The sequence below is a fragment of the Corvus cornix genome, chromosome 4A (genome assembly GCF_000738735.6).
Source record: "Corvus cornix cornix isolate S_Up_H32 chromosome 4A, ASM73873v5, whole genome shotgun sequence".
Taxonomy (NCBI): Eukaryota; Metazoa; Chordata; class Aves; order Passeriformes; family Corvidae; genus Corvus; species Corvus cornix.
This window is the reverse complement of record NC_047058.1, coordinates 13,427,349-13,448,490: the sequence shown is the minus strand read 5'-3', so window position 1 is coordinate 13,448,490 and position 21,142 is coordinate 13,427,349. Positions and strand designations below refer to the sequence as shown.

Genomic DNA, 21,142 nt, shown 5'->3' with positions numbered 1-21,142 from the left:
AAGGTCATCTGGTCCAAACCCCCTGCACTGAGCAGGGACATCTTCAACTAGATCTGGTTGCTCAGAACCTTGTCCGACCTGACCTTGAAAGTTTCCAGATATAGGGCATCCACCAACCCTCTGAACAACCTCTCAGCATTTCACTACCCTGATCATCTGTGTGCTTCCCTCAGCACTTGGGTAATCCCTTCCATATATGAGAGACTCATACATAACTTACATTACATGTTCTTAAGTGGATCTCTGAGCTATGCAAATAATTGATTTCTAAGTTAAATTAAGTTCAAAAGACATCAATTTGAAACAAGCATTTGGCCACTAAGCAGACATTAACAACTTGATTTTAACTGATACTTTAGTAGAAGACAGACACTTTATGCTATGTACCTTTCTGAAAATATGAAGAAGTTACTCATAGAGTTGTCATCTCTTAACTCCTAAGCAAAGAGATTAGACTGGTGTCTATTTTTCTTTCTATTTTAAAAGACAAAATCGTAATTCACTTTAATTTATATAATTTTCTAAAGTAGTACATGTACCCACTGAAATTTAGTATGGCCATCCATCCTTTGATGATTTTACCTGTACACTCTTTCATGGGAGCTCATGTAAGTAATGACTTGTGGAAGTTGAAGGACTTGTGAAAAGTTGATCATTCGTGTTCTTTTTTCATGTCCAGTGAAGACCATGCTGAAACCCTTTAGTTAACTGCATACAATCAAAAGCTTTTTTCTTGAAGCTTATTTTCCTAAAAGTAACATTTCTTAAAAAAAAATAGAATTGATACATTAACCATTATACACATATACATATATTTTTCTATATGACTTATAGAATTATTCCGTGTAGTGAGCATTATTGAGTAAATTTAAATTGTTTACTGATGCAACTTATCTGTTTTTAGGTATTTCCCGTATACTTCTAGTAGGAAAAAATAATGTATTGATAGGACTGGAAAGAGAGAAGCTGAAAGATGCTAGATTTAGATTAGATAATTAGGAAGAATTTCTTTACTGTGAGAATGTTGAGGCCCTGGCACAGGTTGCCCAGAGAAGCTGTAGATGCCCCACCCCTGGAAGGGTCCAAGGCCAGGTTGGATGGGGTCCTGAGCAACCTGGGCTGGTGGAAATTGTCCCTCCTCATGGCAGGGGGTTGAAAGTAAATGGTCTTTAAGCTGCCTTGCAACCCAAACCATAGCATCAAAGAATGGTTTGATGCTATGAAAAAGGACATGCAATTAACCACATTCAGAAATGACCTGAGATGCTGTTTTACTCAACACGATGTTACTGAAGCTGATGGTATTGTGGCTTTCAGAAATGAATTGAGAGTTTGCATGCATTAGTGATTTCATCCCCAGTATATTACAGTCCTATGGGGAAGTACACAAAGGACATGAGGCTTCCTGGTTCTGAGCATCAGCCAATTACAGATTGGCTTTGCTTAAAAAGAAACTTGCACCACTACCTGCAATTTGTCCTGCAATTGTTCAGTAAAAGTTTCTTTTCTATCTTCTGCAGCATCAGCTATTGCTTGTGGTCAGAGACAAGATACCAAATTAGCTGGATTGCTGATCTGATCTAGCATAAGAAATGCAGTACTGACTAGTCCAACCAACGGCTCATCTAGCCCAAACCATTGATTTCACCTGATTTCAGGCTGCAAATGTGCAAGTAGAAAGCATCACATGCTTGCCACCCATCTGGTTCTGAGGCACTGACAGATTTGTGAATCCTTCAGTGGATCTGTGGTGAATCCTTGTGCTGCTCAGTTGCTGCTTCCCTTCAGCGTACAAGACGTGCTGTGGGGCAGCCCTTGTTTGCTCGGACTCCCGTTCTGTGTTCTGATGCCAGGAACAACAAAGGCCAGCTGGAAGTTGGGCACAGTTCTCCTGGGAGAACAGAGTCCCAGCATCATGATTGCCTGGATGCTCAGTTTTAGCACGTTTAGTTCACACCAGCCTGGAAGATGCAAACCTTTTTTCTATCCCTTGGCCATCTTACATTGGCAGTGCCTGTTGCTGACACAACCCATCAAGGCTGTGTCTGAGTGTGTGATCCTTTTGCTTGGTGAATGCAACTTTGGGCAGTTATTTAGCATATTGCAGCTTTCCAGCTAACTGTTCTCCTTAGGTGGAAAGATACTGCTTTCTTAAAACTGTGGAGTAAAGGAAAAACATTGGTCTTGTTTGGGATATTTTTGGTTTGTTATGTTTTTTGGGTTTTGTTTTGGTTCAAGGCACTCTTCTCATCCATTTTTATTTTTCAGATAGTTATAATTTCTCAGCTCTCAGACTCGTCTTGTCTTGAATAAGACATCTCCATGTGGAAAGAAATGATGCAGCGTTACAACGGAACAAAGCAAACTATGTTTTCTGTGGATATTAAAGATGCTAAATGAAATGTGACAAACTACTGTAAAATTGATAAAGAATGTGATTAATCACAGCCAGTCAGGCCCAGATTTGATGCCCAGTATTGGGGAAAGCATTTGAGGTCCTAGGATATGTTTTGTCAAGCCTCATAGCCACAGCAGCCTGGATGCCATTAGAATTACATCTTTTCTGCAGAATCCTACAAGTCACTTTTTCAAAATAGAACAGAAGCACAGCAATAAGGTAGTCTGCAAATGCTTAGGGTAAGCCTAACCTGGGAAGATGAAATACTGCCCTGAAGAAGCCGGTGAAAGTTTTGTTATTGATTCCAGAGCAGCCAGGGATTCCCCCAGGTCAGCTAGAGTAAATATGCCTAAAGAAAGGGCTCATAATTTAATCACCAAAGATCAAAATTGCAGCCCTGAAATCCCCTGCTTAGCCATTACCCATCGCTGAAAATTAGTGATCTCTGCAAGGGATTTGTTAAATGCTCACACTGCCTGAAATTAGGCTTCTGAGCACACCCAAAGCTGTCCTTGCCACTGTTGAGCATCCCAGCACATACCACACAGGCTGATCAGCCCAGTGCACCAGGTTTGGCAGCATGGAGACACTTGGCACTGAGCTGCTGGAGTGACATCCAGAGCCTGCATGGCTTAAGCCAGCAGGATCAGAAAAGAAAATGTTTCCACATTTCTGTAGTGGACTAACTGCTAAAAGTGTCTCGCTTTGATTTCCCTCTGAGAGCACCCCCCTCCCTACAGAGGAGAACACAAACCACTACCTGGCAAGCAGATCCCCTTGGCAACTAAAGGCAGCAGCATCATTCCTGCTGCAGAGCAGGCACAGACAGGACTCCTATTCACCCTACCCATGTCATCTTCCTTTTGGGGAAGGCCTTTGGTCTAGTTTTATAAAGTGAACAAAGCAAATGACAGTTCTTAGGAAGTATTGTCATCTGTCAGGAGCTTCAGATGTCTGGCAAGAGTCATAAATGACAAAACTTCTTGACAATAACTGGTGTACACTGAAGGTGCTGTATAGAAAAACTGACATGGACCCACCGTTCATCATCTGATTGTGGTGTTGTCAGTAGGTCCAGTTACAGTGTGTGTGAATCCCTGTGTGCCCCACGTGTTCCACACATATGTATTTTTGTCCCAAATTCTCCAGGGAGAAAGATGGGAGCCCTTACGTACACACGTATCTTCAGGGGAGGGTTTCTGGCATTGCACACTGGGCAGACAGTGGCACTGTCTTCCAGGTGGAGTTTAATTCAAGCATGATGAATGTGTATCTTCACTGAGCCTGCTCCTTTAGGTGACTCCTGCTTAGCATGTTGGCTCTTTTAGATCCCATGCTGGTGCCCTAATGCTGTGTTTGGGCCTCAGCACTTCGGGCAGGGTTGTAGACTTGGTCTGGGCAGCCCAGCAAACCCAAACATCAGATGTTGATGCAACCTCCTTAGACACTGAAGCCTTTTGAGATCTGGCCCTCAGAGGCTGTAGAATTCAGGGTGTTTACACCCACAAAAGTTTATTATTTTTGTGCTTCTTTATTTTCAGTTGACAAAACAGATCAAAATAATTTTAAATAATATAGGAGGCAAAAGCACTAGAAAAGCCAAACCAATAAGTTTCCAAACAATGCAAACTGAAATACCACAAACACTGCTCAGGAAAGCGGGCCCATTGTTACAGCTCTCACAGGCAAGCCAGAGGCTTCAGCGAAGCTGGAAACCAATGTTTCTCTGTTGATTAACTGATATTGCCAATATTTATTAGCTCAGGGTACAAAGATTGGTTTGGAGGTCTGTAAGTTTACTCCAAGTTGAAGGTGATTGCTCTCTGGAAAACTTTCAGGAAAGCAAGGCCAGATTCTGGCTCCACTTTTATGTATTTGGTTACAGTAAAGGGGTTGTATTCAAATAACTTTCTTCCTAATTTTACAGAACATAATTTACTAATATCACTATTTCAGGAATGATTTTAAAAACTAGACATTTTCTTACAAATGCTACTAAGTCTTCCACACCTCATCCATTTAGTCAATGTACTGGGACAGGGTTTCTAGCACCTCCAATCTATCAGGACAGGAGTGACAATTGTAGTGATTTAGCAAGGTAATAAAATTAAATTATACCAGCAATTATTTGTGGACCCAGTGTGCTCTTCTAGCTGCCTGCAGCTTGCTCTTCCCAGTTCTTTCTGAACAGTCCAAGAGGAGGTCTGAATAGGTTCTCAGCTTTCAGCTGATGGTCTATCAAAATTAGTATTCAGGGGCTGCAGCTTGTAGCAAGCACATTTATAGTCATATGAGAAGTGCGTGGCTTTATGGGAGCTCTCTATTTGGAATTGTGTCTGTCTTCAAAAAGACATGTACATAGCACAAAAGATGAAAATGAAACAACTCTGCTGTTTCCTTCTTGCTAACCTGGGTTCACCTGTGTGAGATGAGTGTAACCCTTTTGTGTTAAGAGTGCTTAATATCATATGCCATAAAGGGAGAGGAAACTACACTGTAAGAATAACTCAAACCTTTACACTTCATGCTTTGGGCTCTCTTTTCAGTGATTTGAGCACTTTGATTTGGAAGGAAAAATAAATCTATTAATTGCCAGTAGCTTTCTGACCTATCCAACTTTGTACTAAATGAACTTGAAGCTCTACAAGGAAGGTGCTGAACATTCTAAGCAGCTATTTGTGCGTTAAATTTTTGGCTGTAGGCTGGTTAATTTTCGCCTTCATGAACGGAGAAAAAAAAAATTAAATCCTTGGATCTGTGAGGTGTCCAGTTTCTGTAGAGAAGAAAGTGTTACTTCCCCTTTAAGCCTGGAGCCGTTCGTGTGTGTGAGTGTGCGGTCTGTGTGTGTGTGTGTGTGTGTGTGTGTCTCCTCCTCTTTGAGTGACACAGCACTTAGATATGCCTATCAGTAACTTAAACCCCACAAACTCCACCTTCTAAGTGAGGAAGCTGTGGGTTGATGGAAATGTAGTGAGCAGATCGAGACAGACAGTGAATCATTAGCAAACTGCAACGCCAGGATGAACTTGTCTGGAACCTAAAAGGAGAAAACAGGCTGCGAGTCCTCTGCGGCGCTGGGTTTGCTCAATACAGCCAAAGTGGATCTAAAAGCCGGTTGATCCCCAGTCCAAGATGCTGCTGGTTTCCCAGCGGGTAGAAGCACCACGGATGGAGCCACATATTCCAGTAAGTAGCATTTGAAATCGATATGGGCTGAGGAAGTAGGAGCTGGTTTAAAAGGACTTAAACACCCTCGGAACAGTTGCTCGCCGGGCTCGGCACGGTCGCAGCCAGGCTGGAAAGTTTGCAGGGGCGGTTCAAGAAAGTGCCCACCTTGGGCTCGTTCTGCCCGCGGGTCCCGTGTGCCGGGGCCGCCGGAGGGAAGGGGACAGAAACTTGAGGGGGGAATTTCGCCCTCCGTTATGGTCAGAGCTGAGGTCGGACCACGGAGAGGAGGGCAGGAGGGAGAGGGTCCGTGGGCTTTAAAATGGTGGTGAAGAAGGTGATTTGCGGTGCGGTGCGGTCCCGGGCACGGCGGCGGGGCAGCCAGTGCGCGGCAGCGGGGGACGCTCCGTGGGTTTCTGTGTCATTGCTCGGGTGGTGACGCGCTGGGCTGCGGGAAGAGGCGGTGGATGCTGCGGGAAGAGGCGGTGGATGCTGTCGGGGGCGAGCGGGAGCGGGGACCCACCGGTGCGCCCGGCGCCGCCAGCCCGCGGGCTCCCGTGTCAGTGCGGCCGGGCCGGCTCAGCCATCGTCCGGGGATTTCCAGCTAAACTTGGATCAGACAGGCAGGGGAGGATAAACCCGTCATCGCCCGGGGACTCCGCCGGGAGGGTGTCACGCGTGGAGGGGCTAGTGCTGGTCCCTCTAGTATCATTTTTTTAATAACTCCTGGTATTTGTGTTGGCAGCCGCGTGCCGGGTTATTTTGGGAGCCTGAAGCGCACGTTCGATAGGCAGGATTGTGAACAAAAGGCTCGGCCGAGCCCCGAAGGAGCCCTGGGTTATTCCTGCCGGGAGCGTGGAGCGCGGCGCTGAGCCCCGAGCTGCGGGCGCGCGTGTGCGGGAACAGCCCCGAGTGCGGGCGCTGCTGCCGGCGCGGCGCCTTCGCCGCTCGCTGCCGGACCGTCCGTGTGTTCGGAACAGAACGCGTGAACAAAACGCATGCTGACTCACGCTTTAAACTGTTTTGGTTTCTTATGCTATGATTAAGATCGGGGTTCAGAGCAATGGCAGGGTAAACACGGCGCTTGCTGGCTCGGTCCCACGTCCCCCCCCCCAGGCAGGGGCTGCCCCTCTCCCCCGTCAATAGCCGGTCCCTCCTCCCGGTCCCTCCTCCGACGCCTCTCCTGGCCTGTTGCTCGGCCCGGAGGAGCGCCGGGGCCGGGGGCACCGCGGCTTTTGTTCATCTTTGGTTGGAGGGGGGTTGTCACCAGGGTGACTCGGAGGGATCCCGGGGAGAACGGCCGTTTCTGGGAAGAAAACGGGCTTTGATTTCCTTTCACACCGCCCCCCCTCCGCCCCCCCCCCCCCCCCCGGAACAATAAATTAAAAGGCCGCTTTTGTTTTCCACGGTGCTCCCGGCGGGGGGGCGGCGGAGCCCGGGGCCGGGGAGCGGGGCGGGAGGCGCCGCGGAGCCGCGGCCGGCGCGATCGGGCGGGCAGGTCCCCGGTGCGGTGTGCGGGGGACGCGCGGCCGCCTCTCCTCGTCCCGTCGGAAGCCGATAAACCCTGCGAGCACCGGCCGCTTGCAGGGAGCCTCCTGGAAGAGCCTTCCTCCTCCTCCTCCTCCTCCTCCTCCTCGGACAGCGGGGGGCACCCCGCGGTCCCTCCCCCGCCCCGCCAGCGCGGAGATTAACTGCGTCTGGCCCCTTCCGCGGGCCGGGGGCGGAGGCGCCGGGCTCCCCCCCCGCCGCCGTGCGGCCGCCCCGGCTGGGCCGGAGGGCGGGCTGTTGGGAGAGCCGGGAGGGCGGAACGCTCCCCCGGTTATATAACGCGAGTCTTCCCCTACTTAGCCCCGTAATCCCCGGGTAATGCCTAATGCCGGTGCCCCGGGGGGCTGGGGGGCAGGGGGTGGCTGCTGCTCCCGGAGCTCCCCCTCTGGGCCGAGCTGATGGGGAAATAAAGCTGCTGATGTGCAAGATGGACCATATGGTGCCTCCGGGAGACAGGGAGCCGGAACGGCCTTGAACCTGCCGGTCCCGGCAGCAGGGTGCTGTTCCCCGCCCCGGGCTCCCCCCGGCGCACCGGCATCCCCGGGTCAGTGGGGCCCCGCCACCCCCACACCGGGCTGCCCGGGACGTGCCCCGTGTGTTCCCGGGGAGGAGCTGCGTGCCGGGGGAACGGCGGTGGCAAAGGCACTGGTAGTGCCCGGGGGGAACCCTCCCGTCGGGGAGAGGGGGGAAGCCCCCGCGCAAGGGGGGCTCTTCCCTGCGGCCGCGCTCGCCGAGTGAAAGGCAGCGAGAGCAGTTTGAGTAAGTTACACGCGAGCACCTAAAAAAGCAGCGATCTAGTGCTGGCACTGCCCATTTTCAGTTCTCTCTCCCTACCATATGTTTAGAAGAGAGAAAAAAAATGCAGTTTGGGAAGGATGCTTTCAGCTGAAGGAGGAGGTGGGCTGGGGGACGAGGTACAAGGAAATTCCATGTTAGGAAAGCATTAGCAGGGGGTGACTTCTAATGTTTTCCTGCCACTGACGTTGACAGTGACACACATGTGTGGGTTGATATTGGAACGTCACAGAGTTTTTAAACTCAACCAGGAAATAGTCTGTTGCTCAGGGATAAAAAACCAAATAGTCTGTACTGTAAGCCAGGTAACATGCAGTTAACAGCCCTCGAGTGAGTGAAAAGCTGTTCAATGTTCACAATTGAGCAGCTCAATTTAATTCAGCTTTTTATTTTCAGAGGTTTGGGGGTTTTTTTCTCTTTATTTCGCATGGTTTTTCAACTCTATTTTTAGTCCTTTTAAGTAATACTTCAAAATCAGAAAAACACATATTGACAGGGCTTTGCTTCTGGTCCCTTGTAACTAAGTATTTTGAACTGTAAAGTGTCTTGGATTTTTTTAGAGCTAAAGTAGTTGTTAGAGGGTTTGGAGAGGGAATGGTAATTAAAAGAGGCAGTTATATTTTTAAAAACTTCTTTTGTATGACTTCCTCTTAACACAGGCAGCAGTGTTTAATAAATACAATAGGTTTGGTTTTGGTTTTTTACTGGGCCTGTTGTAAATGTTACAGTGTGGTAGCATTTGGAGATTTAAAATGGGATTAGGGAGCTATTGTGCTAGATGATTTCTGAACGTGCAGGAAGATTTACTGGAAGAGTTCATGATCCCAGGTGTCAGGCTGACACTCTTGCCCTGACTTAAGTGGTCACTAACCTGCCTGGGTGTGACTGTAGGACAAGAATTGACCTACGAATGGGCTTCATGAGAGAGACAAAAGTTAGGGAGGCAGAAAGAAGCACAAGGGCAAGAATAACAGCAAGTAAAATCCTTAAGTCGTCCTGTAGGTTAAGTACAGTGCAACTCACTGGTTCCCAGTCATTTAATCAATAAATGTTCTATGTCACTTGCTACTCTGATGAAAGTCGCCTTAAAATAACTTTTATGAGTACATAGCCATAGGAAAGTGAAGTAAATCTTGTAGAAGCTGTGACAAATGGGTTTATCCAAACTGGGGGATGGAGTAGTAGAAGGTTGAGTTCCTGAAATAGGGAAAGGGGCAGAATCCCCAGGTTTTCATTGTTCCCTGATGCTGGCTGTGTCAGTGTTTTTCAGCATTTAGGCGAAGGTGACTATAAGTTACGATTCATTAGTAATTGGTATGATCCCCAAATAAAGATAGCTAAATCAGTTTAAATGGTGCTGGCACCTCTCCAAGGGGCCCTCTTTATATCTGACACATTTGCTGCAAACTTCTTTGAGGAACAATTAATATTGTACACTGCTGTATCATCCTCTGTGGGAAAAGCAGTGGTGTAACTCACTATGAACGCTTTCTACCTGATGTTCCAGTTTGACTTGCTATGTTTAAAAAAACAAAAGAAAACATTCTGAACTGAAGGAAACAGAAGACACGCCAAGGCTTTGCGTTGAACTGTTTTATATCAATATTGATTTTTTAAGGGGGTTTGTGTTATAAAGAGGGAGCTTTTATCCCCCTGAGCTCTTTGGCAATTATCTTCCTGCCATAAATGTTGATACGCACATAATGGATGTAACTAAAAAATCTCCTTATCCCAGCAGAAAAGGCTGACTGTTTGTTGGAGCAGAGAGAATGCTGAGAGTGTGAATAGACAAACCCATATGTCGCTGGTGAGAGAGATAAATGATGGACGAACAGGAGTTGGTTACTATGGATCAGCACAATAAACCAATTCCCATCATACACCTCTCTTAATAATATACCAGTCTCAATGCCATTGACGGGTAACCTAGGTAGCACCAGTCAACTGTAAGTTTTTCAACTGTTCTTTTATACATCTCAAAGAGCAGTTGGGACATTTCTAATTTTTTCAGATGTTGAGTGCTAAAATTATGCGAACTTCTTTCCTTGCCAGTAATTTTGAAGGGGAACTTTCAAGCACGGCTGTAAAATGCCAAATGTGCACGATACCAGTGTGTGCTTGTAGTAAGTTTTGTGTTGTGCACCCATAAAGGGGGTACCCTTGAAAGGGCAATCACTGAACAGATATGTGAAGAAACTGGTTGGGTGTTTAGTACTACCCTCATTAGGGTTGTTTCAGGATTGGACTGGCTTTTGGAAAATAGTGGAATATTGTTTTAAGTGAAAATAGAAATAGAATAATGCTGTTTAATTTTAAAAAAACAGCCCTGTAGAACAGGCAGTGATCAGTACCACAGTAGTAACTTTCTGTAACCCATTTCAGGGCTGCCAGCAGCTGAAGAGAAACTTTGCAAACAGTCTGCACTTGTATCACGGTCTCTTTCCCTTGTTCTGTATTATTACTGCTAGTGCTTTGCACAAAAAAATTGAAGTCTTTGTCATTTAGAGACTTCACTTTATGTCCTTGTCTTCTGGTAGATATTTTCATTGCAGTTGCTATGGACTGGCCTGTTAGCCCTGTTCACAGTGAAAATATATTTCAGGGTGACAGCATAAGCAGGGCTTGTGGCTCTTAGGATGTGATTCCATGGTTTTAGAAGTCACCAGTTGCACTACCAGAGAGCAGTGCAGTCAGACAGGGATAACTTGCAAATGCAAATTAGTTTGAAGGAGTACTTATTTCTCTTGGGAGCCTTTCTCACTGTATTTTTAATTTTTTTTAATAGAGGAAAAAGTATTACCAAGTCATTACTTTCTTTTAAGAAGAAAATACTTATTTTGTGCAACATTTACTTACCAAGTTGCATTAGCTCTTTCAGAGCTGTTTGCCTTGGTGTGCACCCTGGGTGAACTGCAAGGTGTTTGTTGTGTTGGGTGGTAGGAGAGTACACCCAGCTTTCACCTTTCAGAGCCCAGCCTAGCAGTCCTTTTTCATTTTGCAGTGGATGAGGTTCAGATTTGATCCGAGAATTATGGGCTCAAGGATCAGGCCCTTGAGTACGGACAGGGGATTGTTGCGTGCCCCCACCCTGCTCACTCTCACCTGATGGGGAAAGTGAAATGGACACAAAGCAAGGCTCAGTGTATTGTCTCTGATGGATGAATTTTACCTGGCTCGTTGCTCCTGTGGAGAACCAGTTGTGCCCAAAGGGAAGAGCAGAGGAAAGAGCTGTGGGTTTCCTTCCTCCCCTCCCTACCTACTAGCCAGCTGGACTGGCTGGGGGACACATGCTGTGCCCAGGGAGTGTGTGGCTGGAGGCTGTATCCGTGGGGCCAGTGGAGAGCCAGTGGGGCCCAGGCGTGGGAGATGCAGCGGGATGCAGGATTTCATATGGGCCTTTACTCAGAGCGCTGCCTCATCGCTACAATGAGCCATTGATAAGCGCTGACCTGATTAAAGGGCTGCTGCTCACGGGAGGCTGGGGTGTGCCCCGGGCCTCTGGCAGGGGCTGCTGGGCTGCCCAGAAGTCCTCTTTGGGAATGGGTGACCAGGCTGAGGAGAGGGAGACAAGAATTCACTGCGATGCCCTGTCCAGAGGAAGGTGTCATATTGTGACTTGTTGAGATCCATGCTGCTTTTCCCTGCAAGGAACTTGGCAGTTTTATTGATAAAGGAGTGTTACATAAGTACCCCATCAGGCATGTCCTAATTTGTTAATAATTGATGATCTGGGTAGTACAGAAATGCTGGTGGTGTTAATGCGCTCCCACATGGATCTGCAATCGCTGCAGGCCCCCTGCTTGACTTTTAATTTAATTGTAATAAAGGCATTTTGCTTTCTTTCCATTTGGTTTTGGTTTTGGTTTTTTTACTTACTGGGTGATCCTGCTGCAGGTGCCTGTCGTGCCTTCTCATTTGGTCAGGGACAGCTGGGTGCTCAGCCTGGTGCAGACAGGATCAAGGTTCCCTCTGCAGGGCCGGGTGTTACCAGTGGGAGTGTGTCACCCCACGTCCGGCAACCTCTTGAGCGGCAGCAGCATTAGCCCAGGGACAAGCCTGTTCCTTGCGCCTTCCACCTTTGAAGGGGAGATATCAGTCTGGTGGGAATGGAGGCAGTGGCACCTCTGCAATTCCTGCACCAGGATTTGCCAGCGCAGGAACCAGGATGCTTCTCGCACAGCATAGAACAGGTGCCCTTCAGTTACCCCCTTGTTGATAGCAGGCGGTGTTTGCATGGATTTAATACCGGGCTACTTTCATGTGCCACAGCTAGAGAGATTGGAAAAAACATTTACCTCTGCTGACAACACACAAAAGAAATACTTGCTGCATATCACCATCATGATCTGGCTGCCTCTTACTTCTTGCATGGTTTTTCTTTTCTGTGTAAGTTTCTTTTTCTCTAGAATTAAGTACCTCAAAATCCTGAGCAGGTTTGGGAGTTACACATACCCCAGACCTACCTACTTATTGCTTTCAGAGTAACCCAGCACGTTTACTCTGTTGAGGGCAATGAAACCCATTACCTGCATTAAAATCTGAAGCAGCGAGGTAACTTTCTAGTTATGTTGTGAAATATAATGCCATTGTTCGCTTTTATTAACGTCTTGAGGTGGATTACACGGTGGTTAGAAGCCTGTTCTGCTGGGCAAAAGACTGTCTGTAATTTCAAGTGGTTGATCCTGATCAGGCAGTTCGAGCAGCTGCAGCAACAATCCCTTGGAGCTCTAAATCACATTTGTCACAAGATCTGCCTGGTAGTATTGGCTGCTCCAAGACTTACTCCGACTTCTCAGCATTCCATCCCTTTGGTTGGATCGCAGCGGTGAGGGACTTGCCAATCTTCCCTGTTCTTTGTGCCTAATTCTGAAAGACTGGCAAGCTTTATGCTCTGTTTTCTGAAGAGGGCCCAGCTTTCCTAAGCTGCCTGTCTGTCAGGGATTAATTTAACCTCTAATTACTACATTTTCTTCACAGTTTGCTGCACATGAGCGTGTTATAACAAAAGCACAAAGAAGTATGTCATTTTATTTAGCCACTACTCTGAAATTAATTTAGGGGGTACAGAGTCAGATCTGCCACACTTGGTGTTAAAATAATTGTGCTGGTATTAGAATTAAAGTACATAATCTTGTTGTTTCTAATGATACAACAGTACTAGTGTAAATAGTGTTGTTAACTCATTAGTTATAGCCACAATAATAGAACTGATATCTACTTACAGAGAAATACTCAAATAAGCATCACAGCAAAAGTTTCCCCCAAATAATTCATGGTTTCCTCAAAATAATGGCATGTTTTCTACTTGATTGCCATCTGACATTTTGGTTTAGGATTACATATCTAAGTGTAGTTTGTTGTTTTTTCTCAAAAGGTCTGCCAAATCGCAATAAACAAACATTTATGATGGCTTGGGCTTCTTCCAGCCTGGATAATGGTTTTTGATTTTTGATGATTTTTTATTTTTTTTTGTTTTTAACATGCGGCTTCATGGGAACAGTACAAAAGGCCGTATGTCCTCTTGTCCCTGCTCACAGTGACGTCAGCAGTGCCACAGTTTGCATTGAGAGCAGACTCCTCTCTTGAAGGGAGTGAGTCCACTCCTGTTACGAAACATGGGATGACTTTCTTCTTTTCCAGTTCTGTGATATTTACAACAAAGGTGTTGGTTGTTCTTTTTCTTTTGGAAAGGTTAGGCTTGGGAAATGCAGCCTATCTCCAGTTTAAGTAAATGTAGCTAAAATGTGGCTAAAAGTTGTTGTTGTTACATCAGAAGTGTGCAGTAGCTGTCTTGGCATCCTGTGCTGTGTTCATCAACTATAAACCAGGCTTGTTAAAATGACTTTGAAAGTGTAATTTCTTATGTAAGGCTGGACCTGAAAAATCATTGGTTATGTACTGATAGTTTATTTCTAATGGAAACAGAAGACTGGTTGTATATTTTTGTGTCGTGCATTTGAGTTACAAAGCATGGGCTCAACTCAATAATTCTCCTTCAGTAAAAACTGTAGGTGCATTTGATGGGAAACTTCCCCTAAAGATTCTCCAAGGTCAGGTAGGACACAGTTAAAAGAGTCACATCTTGTATTTCCTTTCTCAAAAGGAGAATTAATGTGGCTTCGTTATCCAGGTTTGTGACAACAGTGACACAAGATTGCCAAAAAGACTAATGGGAGGAGAGTGATGATTGATTCTCTTTACAGTAGTAGAACAGATTATTTCTCTGAATTCTTTCTTCAGTTCTCTCAATTCCCAAACTGTAACCAGTTACTGTAATTATTTACTCTAATTACTTCCAATCTACAAGTAAATCGAACATAAATTAAGATCGACTGATGTGAGGGACGGGGTGGTTCAGTGAGCTGACAGTCAGGTTTGGAGACGCTCTCACTGGTCAGAGTTCCACAGGAGGGTTTGACAGCTCTGTGGAGCAAGTGGGATTTTTTGTGGATATGAGTTTTCATATAGCAAGCCAAGGCTGAGTAATGCTTATTCTAATTTCAAAGTTGTCAACATTTTTTTGCAAAGGGCCTGAATATCTGTATGTATCTATTGCTGGAGGCAATTTTCAGAGTAAATAGTTCCTAGGTTCTTACTTGTTCATTGTAAAATGGGAATGATGGTGCTTTACCTTTACCTTCACACTAAGTATCCTTAACTAGTTAAATAGTTTATAAATCATCAGTACGTGTTACCAGCTGAGTTCTTTAGGGTCCTTTCAAATAGTTGGAAATTATATTCAAAATAAAGGCAGTTATATCCTACTGTAAGCCCCCCTCAGTGTAAACAACAGTTTTATTTCTTTGCTTTGGCTGTAATGCCAACTCAGGTGGATACTTTTATTTTTCCCCCCGATATGACATTATAGTATCTTTCTTTTTGCTGAAACTTCAGAATTTCATGTAAGGGTCTTATTTAAAGACAAAAATGGCATCTACCCTCAGGCATGTATTTTAATGCCTCATTCTCTGTCAAGGGTCTTCATAGGTTTAAGTTTTCAGCAAAGGTAAGAAAGTCAATATTTTACAAAGACATTTCTAACAGTTCCACACACACCAGAAGCTTTCTCCCCATACATTAGTATGTAACCTTTAGTATGTAAACATTTGCATTAGTTTAAGAATAATTATGTATCACTTATTTCATGTGGTTATCAGGATGGATACTGAGTATAATTTTACTTTGCTTTGACTAGTTACTTAAAAACTTACTAGGATTTTCACAAGTCCAAGTTTATATAAGGAAATAATTGCTGAATGTATCTGATACTTCAGTAACCCAGTAGGTCATGCTGGTGGTTGGGTACTTCAAAGGACTTCACTTTTTCTGTTACCTTAACTTACTTATTTTCTTAATTAATTGTGTTGATTTAAATAAAGTCACAGAGACTGAGAAAAACCCAAGTTTATACAATCTTCTAGTCAGAAAAACAGGCAAAAGGTTTTGATCTCTGACTGTCAAATGGTGACTCATTAAAAAGGAATTTTCGTTCCTCCCTTTTCAAAGGGTTACTCACTACCAAGCAGTAAATATCTAGTTTGATGCTACTGCATTGAAATGCCTGACATTGTTGGTGCATTAAGCCCAAACTCTGTAAGACTGTTTGTTCACAGGCTTCATGAATTTTTTTGTTTGTTTTTCTCTATTAAAGAAACCCATTGGGGGATTTTCTTCAAGCTTTACCCTGTCAGTTTGAGTACTGACTTTGTTTGGATTTTAATAACAGAGGACCCTGTCCATACTTTAAGCAGTGGGTCATTCAAATTATTTTTAAAAACACATGACCAAGCAAGCACTAATTTCTTTCTAATTTTGCATTGGGTAACATTAGACAAGGACGTTGGAATTTGTCTAAATCAAAAAAATTCTCTTTGTCCTCCACATCAAGGGTTGTGTGCTAAGCATGTTCTAATACTGCATTGCATAAAGCTGAAAATAAATTGTACAGAAGAGACACAGACAGAATCCAGCCCAAGGCATGCCCTTTTTCTCCATTTCCATATTAATCTTGGCTCTCTGAGCCATCTCTTTTGTCTTCCTGTTCTTACCTATTCTACACATTTGATGGAAGGGCACAAACGCATGTTTGAATCTTCCATCTCCTCTTCTTAGGTATGGATTAGTTGGTTTGAATTTAAATAGCATTGGAAAGGTGTTTTCTTGGTTGCAGCAACACTTGTGTTTGACTTGAAGCAGAGTGAGAGTGCATTTGGGCTTTTCAGTGCTTATGAGACGTGAATCTTGTTCCCTGATCCCAGGAGGTAGATCAAACTTAATTTCAAGTGAAAGTCCTGCATCTTCAAATAACTTCCCATGTCAGTTAAAGTTCAATATTCTTGAATTCCAGAGATGTAGATGAGTCAAATCTGAAGTTTAGGGCAAGTGTGAAGGATGTAAGAGAAAATGTAGATGTTTCTTCTGATGCTGCTCTCTCCTCCCCTTCAGGGCTCCCACAGTCTGTCAGCTGTAATGGAGTGATTTGATTACTTTGTAGTGTTAAGCTAAAAGAATAAATCTGAGAGCCTTGGGAATGGGGAGCCAATCCAACAATCAAAACCAACAAGTTAATAAACGTGAAGCATTTCTGCTCAGTGCTGCTGTAGGAATGCTACTTCCCGAAATGCTTGGGGCAGCCATGGCGATAGCCCAGTCAATTAGTGTAAGTACAACCCCATACACACCACCACTGACTGCGTGCTGGGGGCTGAGCTCCCTGTTTTGGAGGATAAATGTGTGGTTTCTGCTGGTTATAAATTATGAAAATGTTTAATGTCTCAGGATGAACTGTTTATTGCTCACCCCCTCGCTTTCCATCCTCTCTGCATACCTAGAAAAAGCTTGACATAGGCAATCTGAATTGCCCTTTCTTTAAAATCATTTTGGCCTTACATATTGTCTACAAATTTCTATTTTCCCCTTGTCAGTTCTTCTCTCCCCCCCAGCCCACAACCTAGCCAGAAATAGAGCATTTCAGTGACTGTCCACAGAGGTGGTTTGAAATCCAAATGATACCCTCAGACTGGTTTCTGGTGCCAGGCTAGGTACAGTTCGGAGCCATTTGGAAGACAGTGTACATAGAAATACTGTGAGCTACAGCAACAGAATCAATTGTTGTGTAAGAAAACCCGTACTACTTGTCTGCATGGAACTGACTGTGGATGTGGGTACTTCTGCAGGTAAGACCTGGATTACTTACAAAGAGTCTTATGCCAGCCTGTAGCTTTAATTTTATCATATCTAAGAATGGCAGTAATGGCAAACTAGCCAGGAAATGACCAGTTCTGGCTGCCCACAAGACCTCCCTGTGGAGCATCTACGTGTATGTTATTTCAGGGTATTCAGTGACCAGCTAGTCCAGCAAACATCCATTTGTTGGCATTCCTGCCTGGAACAGAAACAGGTACAGCCCTTTGTACAAAAATGGCAAAAAATGAGCCATTGAGTGCTTTGCCATCTGCTCCCCAAACCATAGCAAAGCAAACTGTTAAACTTTGCATGGAGCTTAGGGCTTGATTAACTTAAATTACCATCCTGTGGTACATGTTTGCAATGCCAAGGGAATTAGGTGGCATGTATTTTCAAGAAATACATGTTCATTATTCAGAAGGGTTATGCAATAACATCTAGTGGTCATTTCCTTTTGGAGCATAGCTGTGTCAGTCATGTAGCTTGTTTGTTTGTGCATTCATTCTGCTGGATCCTGGGAGGAGACGGACCAGCACTGCCAGCACCAGCAGAGCTGCTCTGCAGCACCGGCTGGCCCGGCTGCGTGGGTGGTGCTGCTGCAGCCACACATGGAGAGCCAGAGACCTCGGGGTGTAGAGGTGAAGAGGTCCAAAGTACGAGGAGGCAATGGTAGGGGAGAGAGAGCCGGGATGGGCTGGGATGGGCTGGGACCAAAGGGAGGGCAAAGCTAAGGAGACAGGAGAGCTAAGGAAACTGGGCAGGTGTCTGGGAGATGATGGAGGCACAGCAGGTCCAGAACTGCCTCAGTAGGGCTGGAATCCCTCACGTGCCCAGCATCTCCTATGACTTCCATTCCAGCAGTAAGTGCTTCCTGTGTACAAACTTGTTCTGTGCTCCTTGGACACTGGCTTCCAGGCACTGTTTTTCTTCATTTCTGTTGTCTTTTTTAAGTTTGCAACCCTTGTTTTTCCCTTGTACTCTTCCTTTCATGCCTTTGTTGTGATTGCTCTGCTCCTGGATCTCACCCGGTGTCGCCTCTCCAGAGGCCGGCAGAGCTGTGGCAGGGAGCAAGCACGGTGCCGGGGCTGCACACTCCCTGTGATCACAGGCATGGCTTGGTTGGGTTGGTTTTGTCAGAAGGATTTTTCTTTGGGCGAGTGTAGTGCTGAGGCAGCCCAGGTATCACCCAGCTGGCTGAAGCACACAGTTGCTGTTCCCCGTGCAGCTGTGGGCTGTGCCCCTTGGATGTGAGCTGGTGCTACCACTGGGGCACGAGTCAAGGTATGACTGCCCCACTGTCCTTTTTCTGTGAATTCTGTGAATGTTCAGGCAGAAACAGTGAGGGCAGCTTTCACCTGGCCAGCCTGCAGCTCACGGCCGGCAGGACAGCGTTGGCTGCATGAGCTGAGTTTGAGCTGCAGAAGTTGCTTAAGACATTAAGTAAATAATCTGGCACCTGACCCAAATGGAATGGCAGAAGTGCCTGGAGCAGTGTTGCCAGCCTGCCCCAGGCCAGCTTTCCCTGGGCCAGCCTTCCCTGGGGCCAGCCTTGTGGGCATGTCTGCATGAGACCAGAGCACCTTGCTGTGCACGGGAGGCTGGTTCAGAAGATCATCTGAGCTACTAATTAAATATCTTCCCAAATCTCCTTCAACAGCAATTTGGGATCTTAAGGTGGCCTTGGATTCTGTGAACCAAAGATGGTAATGTTCTCTTTTACAGCTGGTTCTGAAGCATTGTAGCTTCCCCGAAGTAAGGAGATGTAATTCAGTGTTTATAAAGGCAGACAGGAAAGTAAAAGACTCTTTGGTTCTCTCTGAGAGCTTTTTCAAATGTAGAAAGAATGAGTCACTCGACATTTCATTACTGAATAGGAGCTGATTTACAAGTGTGTATGCCCCGAGATGAATGTCGGTGGATGAACTCCAATAGTTTCCTCCATGACCATGCTGTAAATGGGCTTCAGCCAGTTTGATATAATTCATTCTGTGGCACTGCGCTGTCTTTTGAAATGGAACCATCATCCTTCTTATGATCTTCTGAATGCTAGGAGGCCGATTAACATGGGAATTCCTGATTAGCTTTAATTCAGCTCTACTACTCCAAGAAAGCATAGTTCCTGAATTGCACAAAGAAAGCCTCTTCAAGCACGGATCCAAATCAGCATACTGAAGATCCTGTTGGTAGGTGTGGTGACTATGATTAATATTTACTTGATGTCTTTCATCTTCCAAGTACTTTACAGAGAACAAGCATTTCATCTTTGCAAAAGATGTATGAGTTAGGTGAAATAAGTCTTACTCCCTCAGCTTTATTAATAAAGGCAGGGAAACGGAAGCAATGAGATAAAAGTAGTTTGGTCATGGTTACAAAGAAGGCCAGCACTGAAACTGTATAATTTCAGGTTTCTATTTCTGTGTCCAGACTAATGTCTTTTCTTGGTAAGAATAAGCAGCAGGACAAACTCTGGAGTAAGAACATCGTAAGAATTTAGTGAGGCATCACTTAGGCTGGTGCCCTGCCAGGCTGTTCTCCTCCCTTCCCCCTTACAGAGGTATCCCCACAGATTGCGAGTTGAGTTGCAAAGCATCCATGGACCTTTCCTTAGGCTGATATAATGGTCCAGTTTAGTCATTGGTCTGGTTGGACCACTGGAGAAATAAGTGTGTTTTGAGATTTCTGGAACAAGAGTCTCTGCTGAAGTGAATATGATGAGATGCATATATGATTTTACTCAATTCAATGACTTACTGCATTAGAAAGTGCTTAAATTATATTGTTGAATTGTAAGCATGCAAGTGGTCTCATTAATATGGAAAAAATTATTTGTTTACCTTTGGTTTGGATAGGGCTGCTCATAGAGCTCTATTTAAGTATACACTGAAGTTTATTGCCAAATAGTGTCCTGGTTTGCAGCAAAGGCCGTGTCACCCTGAACTGCAGACTGGCAGGGAACCTGTTGAGGGCCCAAAGATAGTTTTTGGTTTAAAGAGCTTCCTATCAAGATGAGTCAGTGGACAAAGCTTAACATCTGAGAAAGTTCTTGTCTGAGAAGGCATCTGGTGTTTTGAAAGAGAAGCCTCCTTTGTAGATGCATACGAGTTGTGTGCATCCTCAATCTGGTTGTGCAGCTGGTTGACTGTAATGGAAACCCTCACCTGGGAGGCTCCCCTGGGAGCCTCCCTCCTTCTGTGTGGGGAAAAGCAATTGCCTTTTAGTTCCTCCAATCCTACCTTAAAGAAGAAAGAGAAGATGCCCTTGCCTGAAACTGAAATCCATTCAGAGATGGTGGGTGTAGAAGCCACTTCATTTTGTTTAGATTTGACTGTAAATTGAGCCTCCTGTTTCACGTGGAATAACGATTTTAATGCTGCAGTAAGGAGTCACTAGGTGAAAGAAGCAAGGCAGGAGAGCAGAGCAGTGCAGCCCCACTCCCCTTGTAAGGCCATGGTTCAAAATGCTTAATTAGTTGTTTCAAACCGGTGGCTCTTCTCCTTTGAGGCAGGAATGATGTATCAGCAAAAGCTGACCAAATTGATGTAGCAAATCAATTCTATGGTAATCCGTTTATTTAAACTTTGGTACTTAAATTTATAAGCTCTTCTCAAGTGTGTCTGTGCTGCCGTTCATTAGCCCGAATTCTTTTATGCTCTTGCTCGGAGGTTTGTGCTGCAGATAGCAAAATGGCCAGGACATGCCACTCGAAACTGCCTCCAAATGTAATTCAAGCAGGTCTGCAATAATAGTGCTAAAAGAAGAGCTATTTAGCAGCATTATTAATGGGCAAAGAGTTCAGGCAGGATTATGAAAAAGTAAATTTTTATTAAGAGTGGAGGAGCTAGAAGAATGGACTGATTGCCCTGAGTCCTCTGGGCCCTCGAGCAATCAATTTCCCTTTCTAGTATTCAGTTACTTGCTAATTGTATTGATTTTTATCAAATATGTGTACAAATCAATTTTATATTCTAGTGCTATTAAAAGCTTCCTTCCTTCCTTGCAGGCAATGCTGCTCTGATCATTTTCATTGTCTTCCTTTATTTTAATGCTTTT

At 45.0% G+C, this 21,142-nt stretch overlaps 1 protein-coding gene across 2 annotated transcripts in view; it reads left to right on the top strand.

Moving 5' to 3' along the window:
• The first annotated feature begins 5,286 nt into the window (after positions 1-5,286).
• MAMLD1 (mastermind like domain containing 1) overlaps positions 5,287-21,142 on the top strand; it is an 82,036-nt gene continuing 66,180 nt past the window's right edge. Inside the window, exon 1 of one of the 2 annotated variants that reach the window (XM_010403299.4) lies at positions 5,287-5,584. In XM_010403299.4, the coding sequence (XP_010401601.2) occupies positions 5,531-5,584 (54 nt within the window). In that variant the 5' untranslated portion in view covers positions 5,287-5,530. Of the gene's footprint in view, positions 5,585-17,743; positions 17,762-21,142 lie in introns of those variants that run through there. The other variant, XM_019288096.3, reaches the window with a different exon arrangement.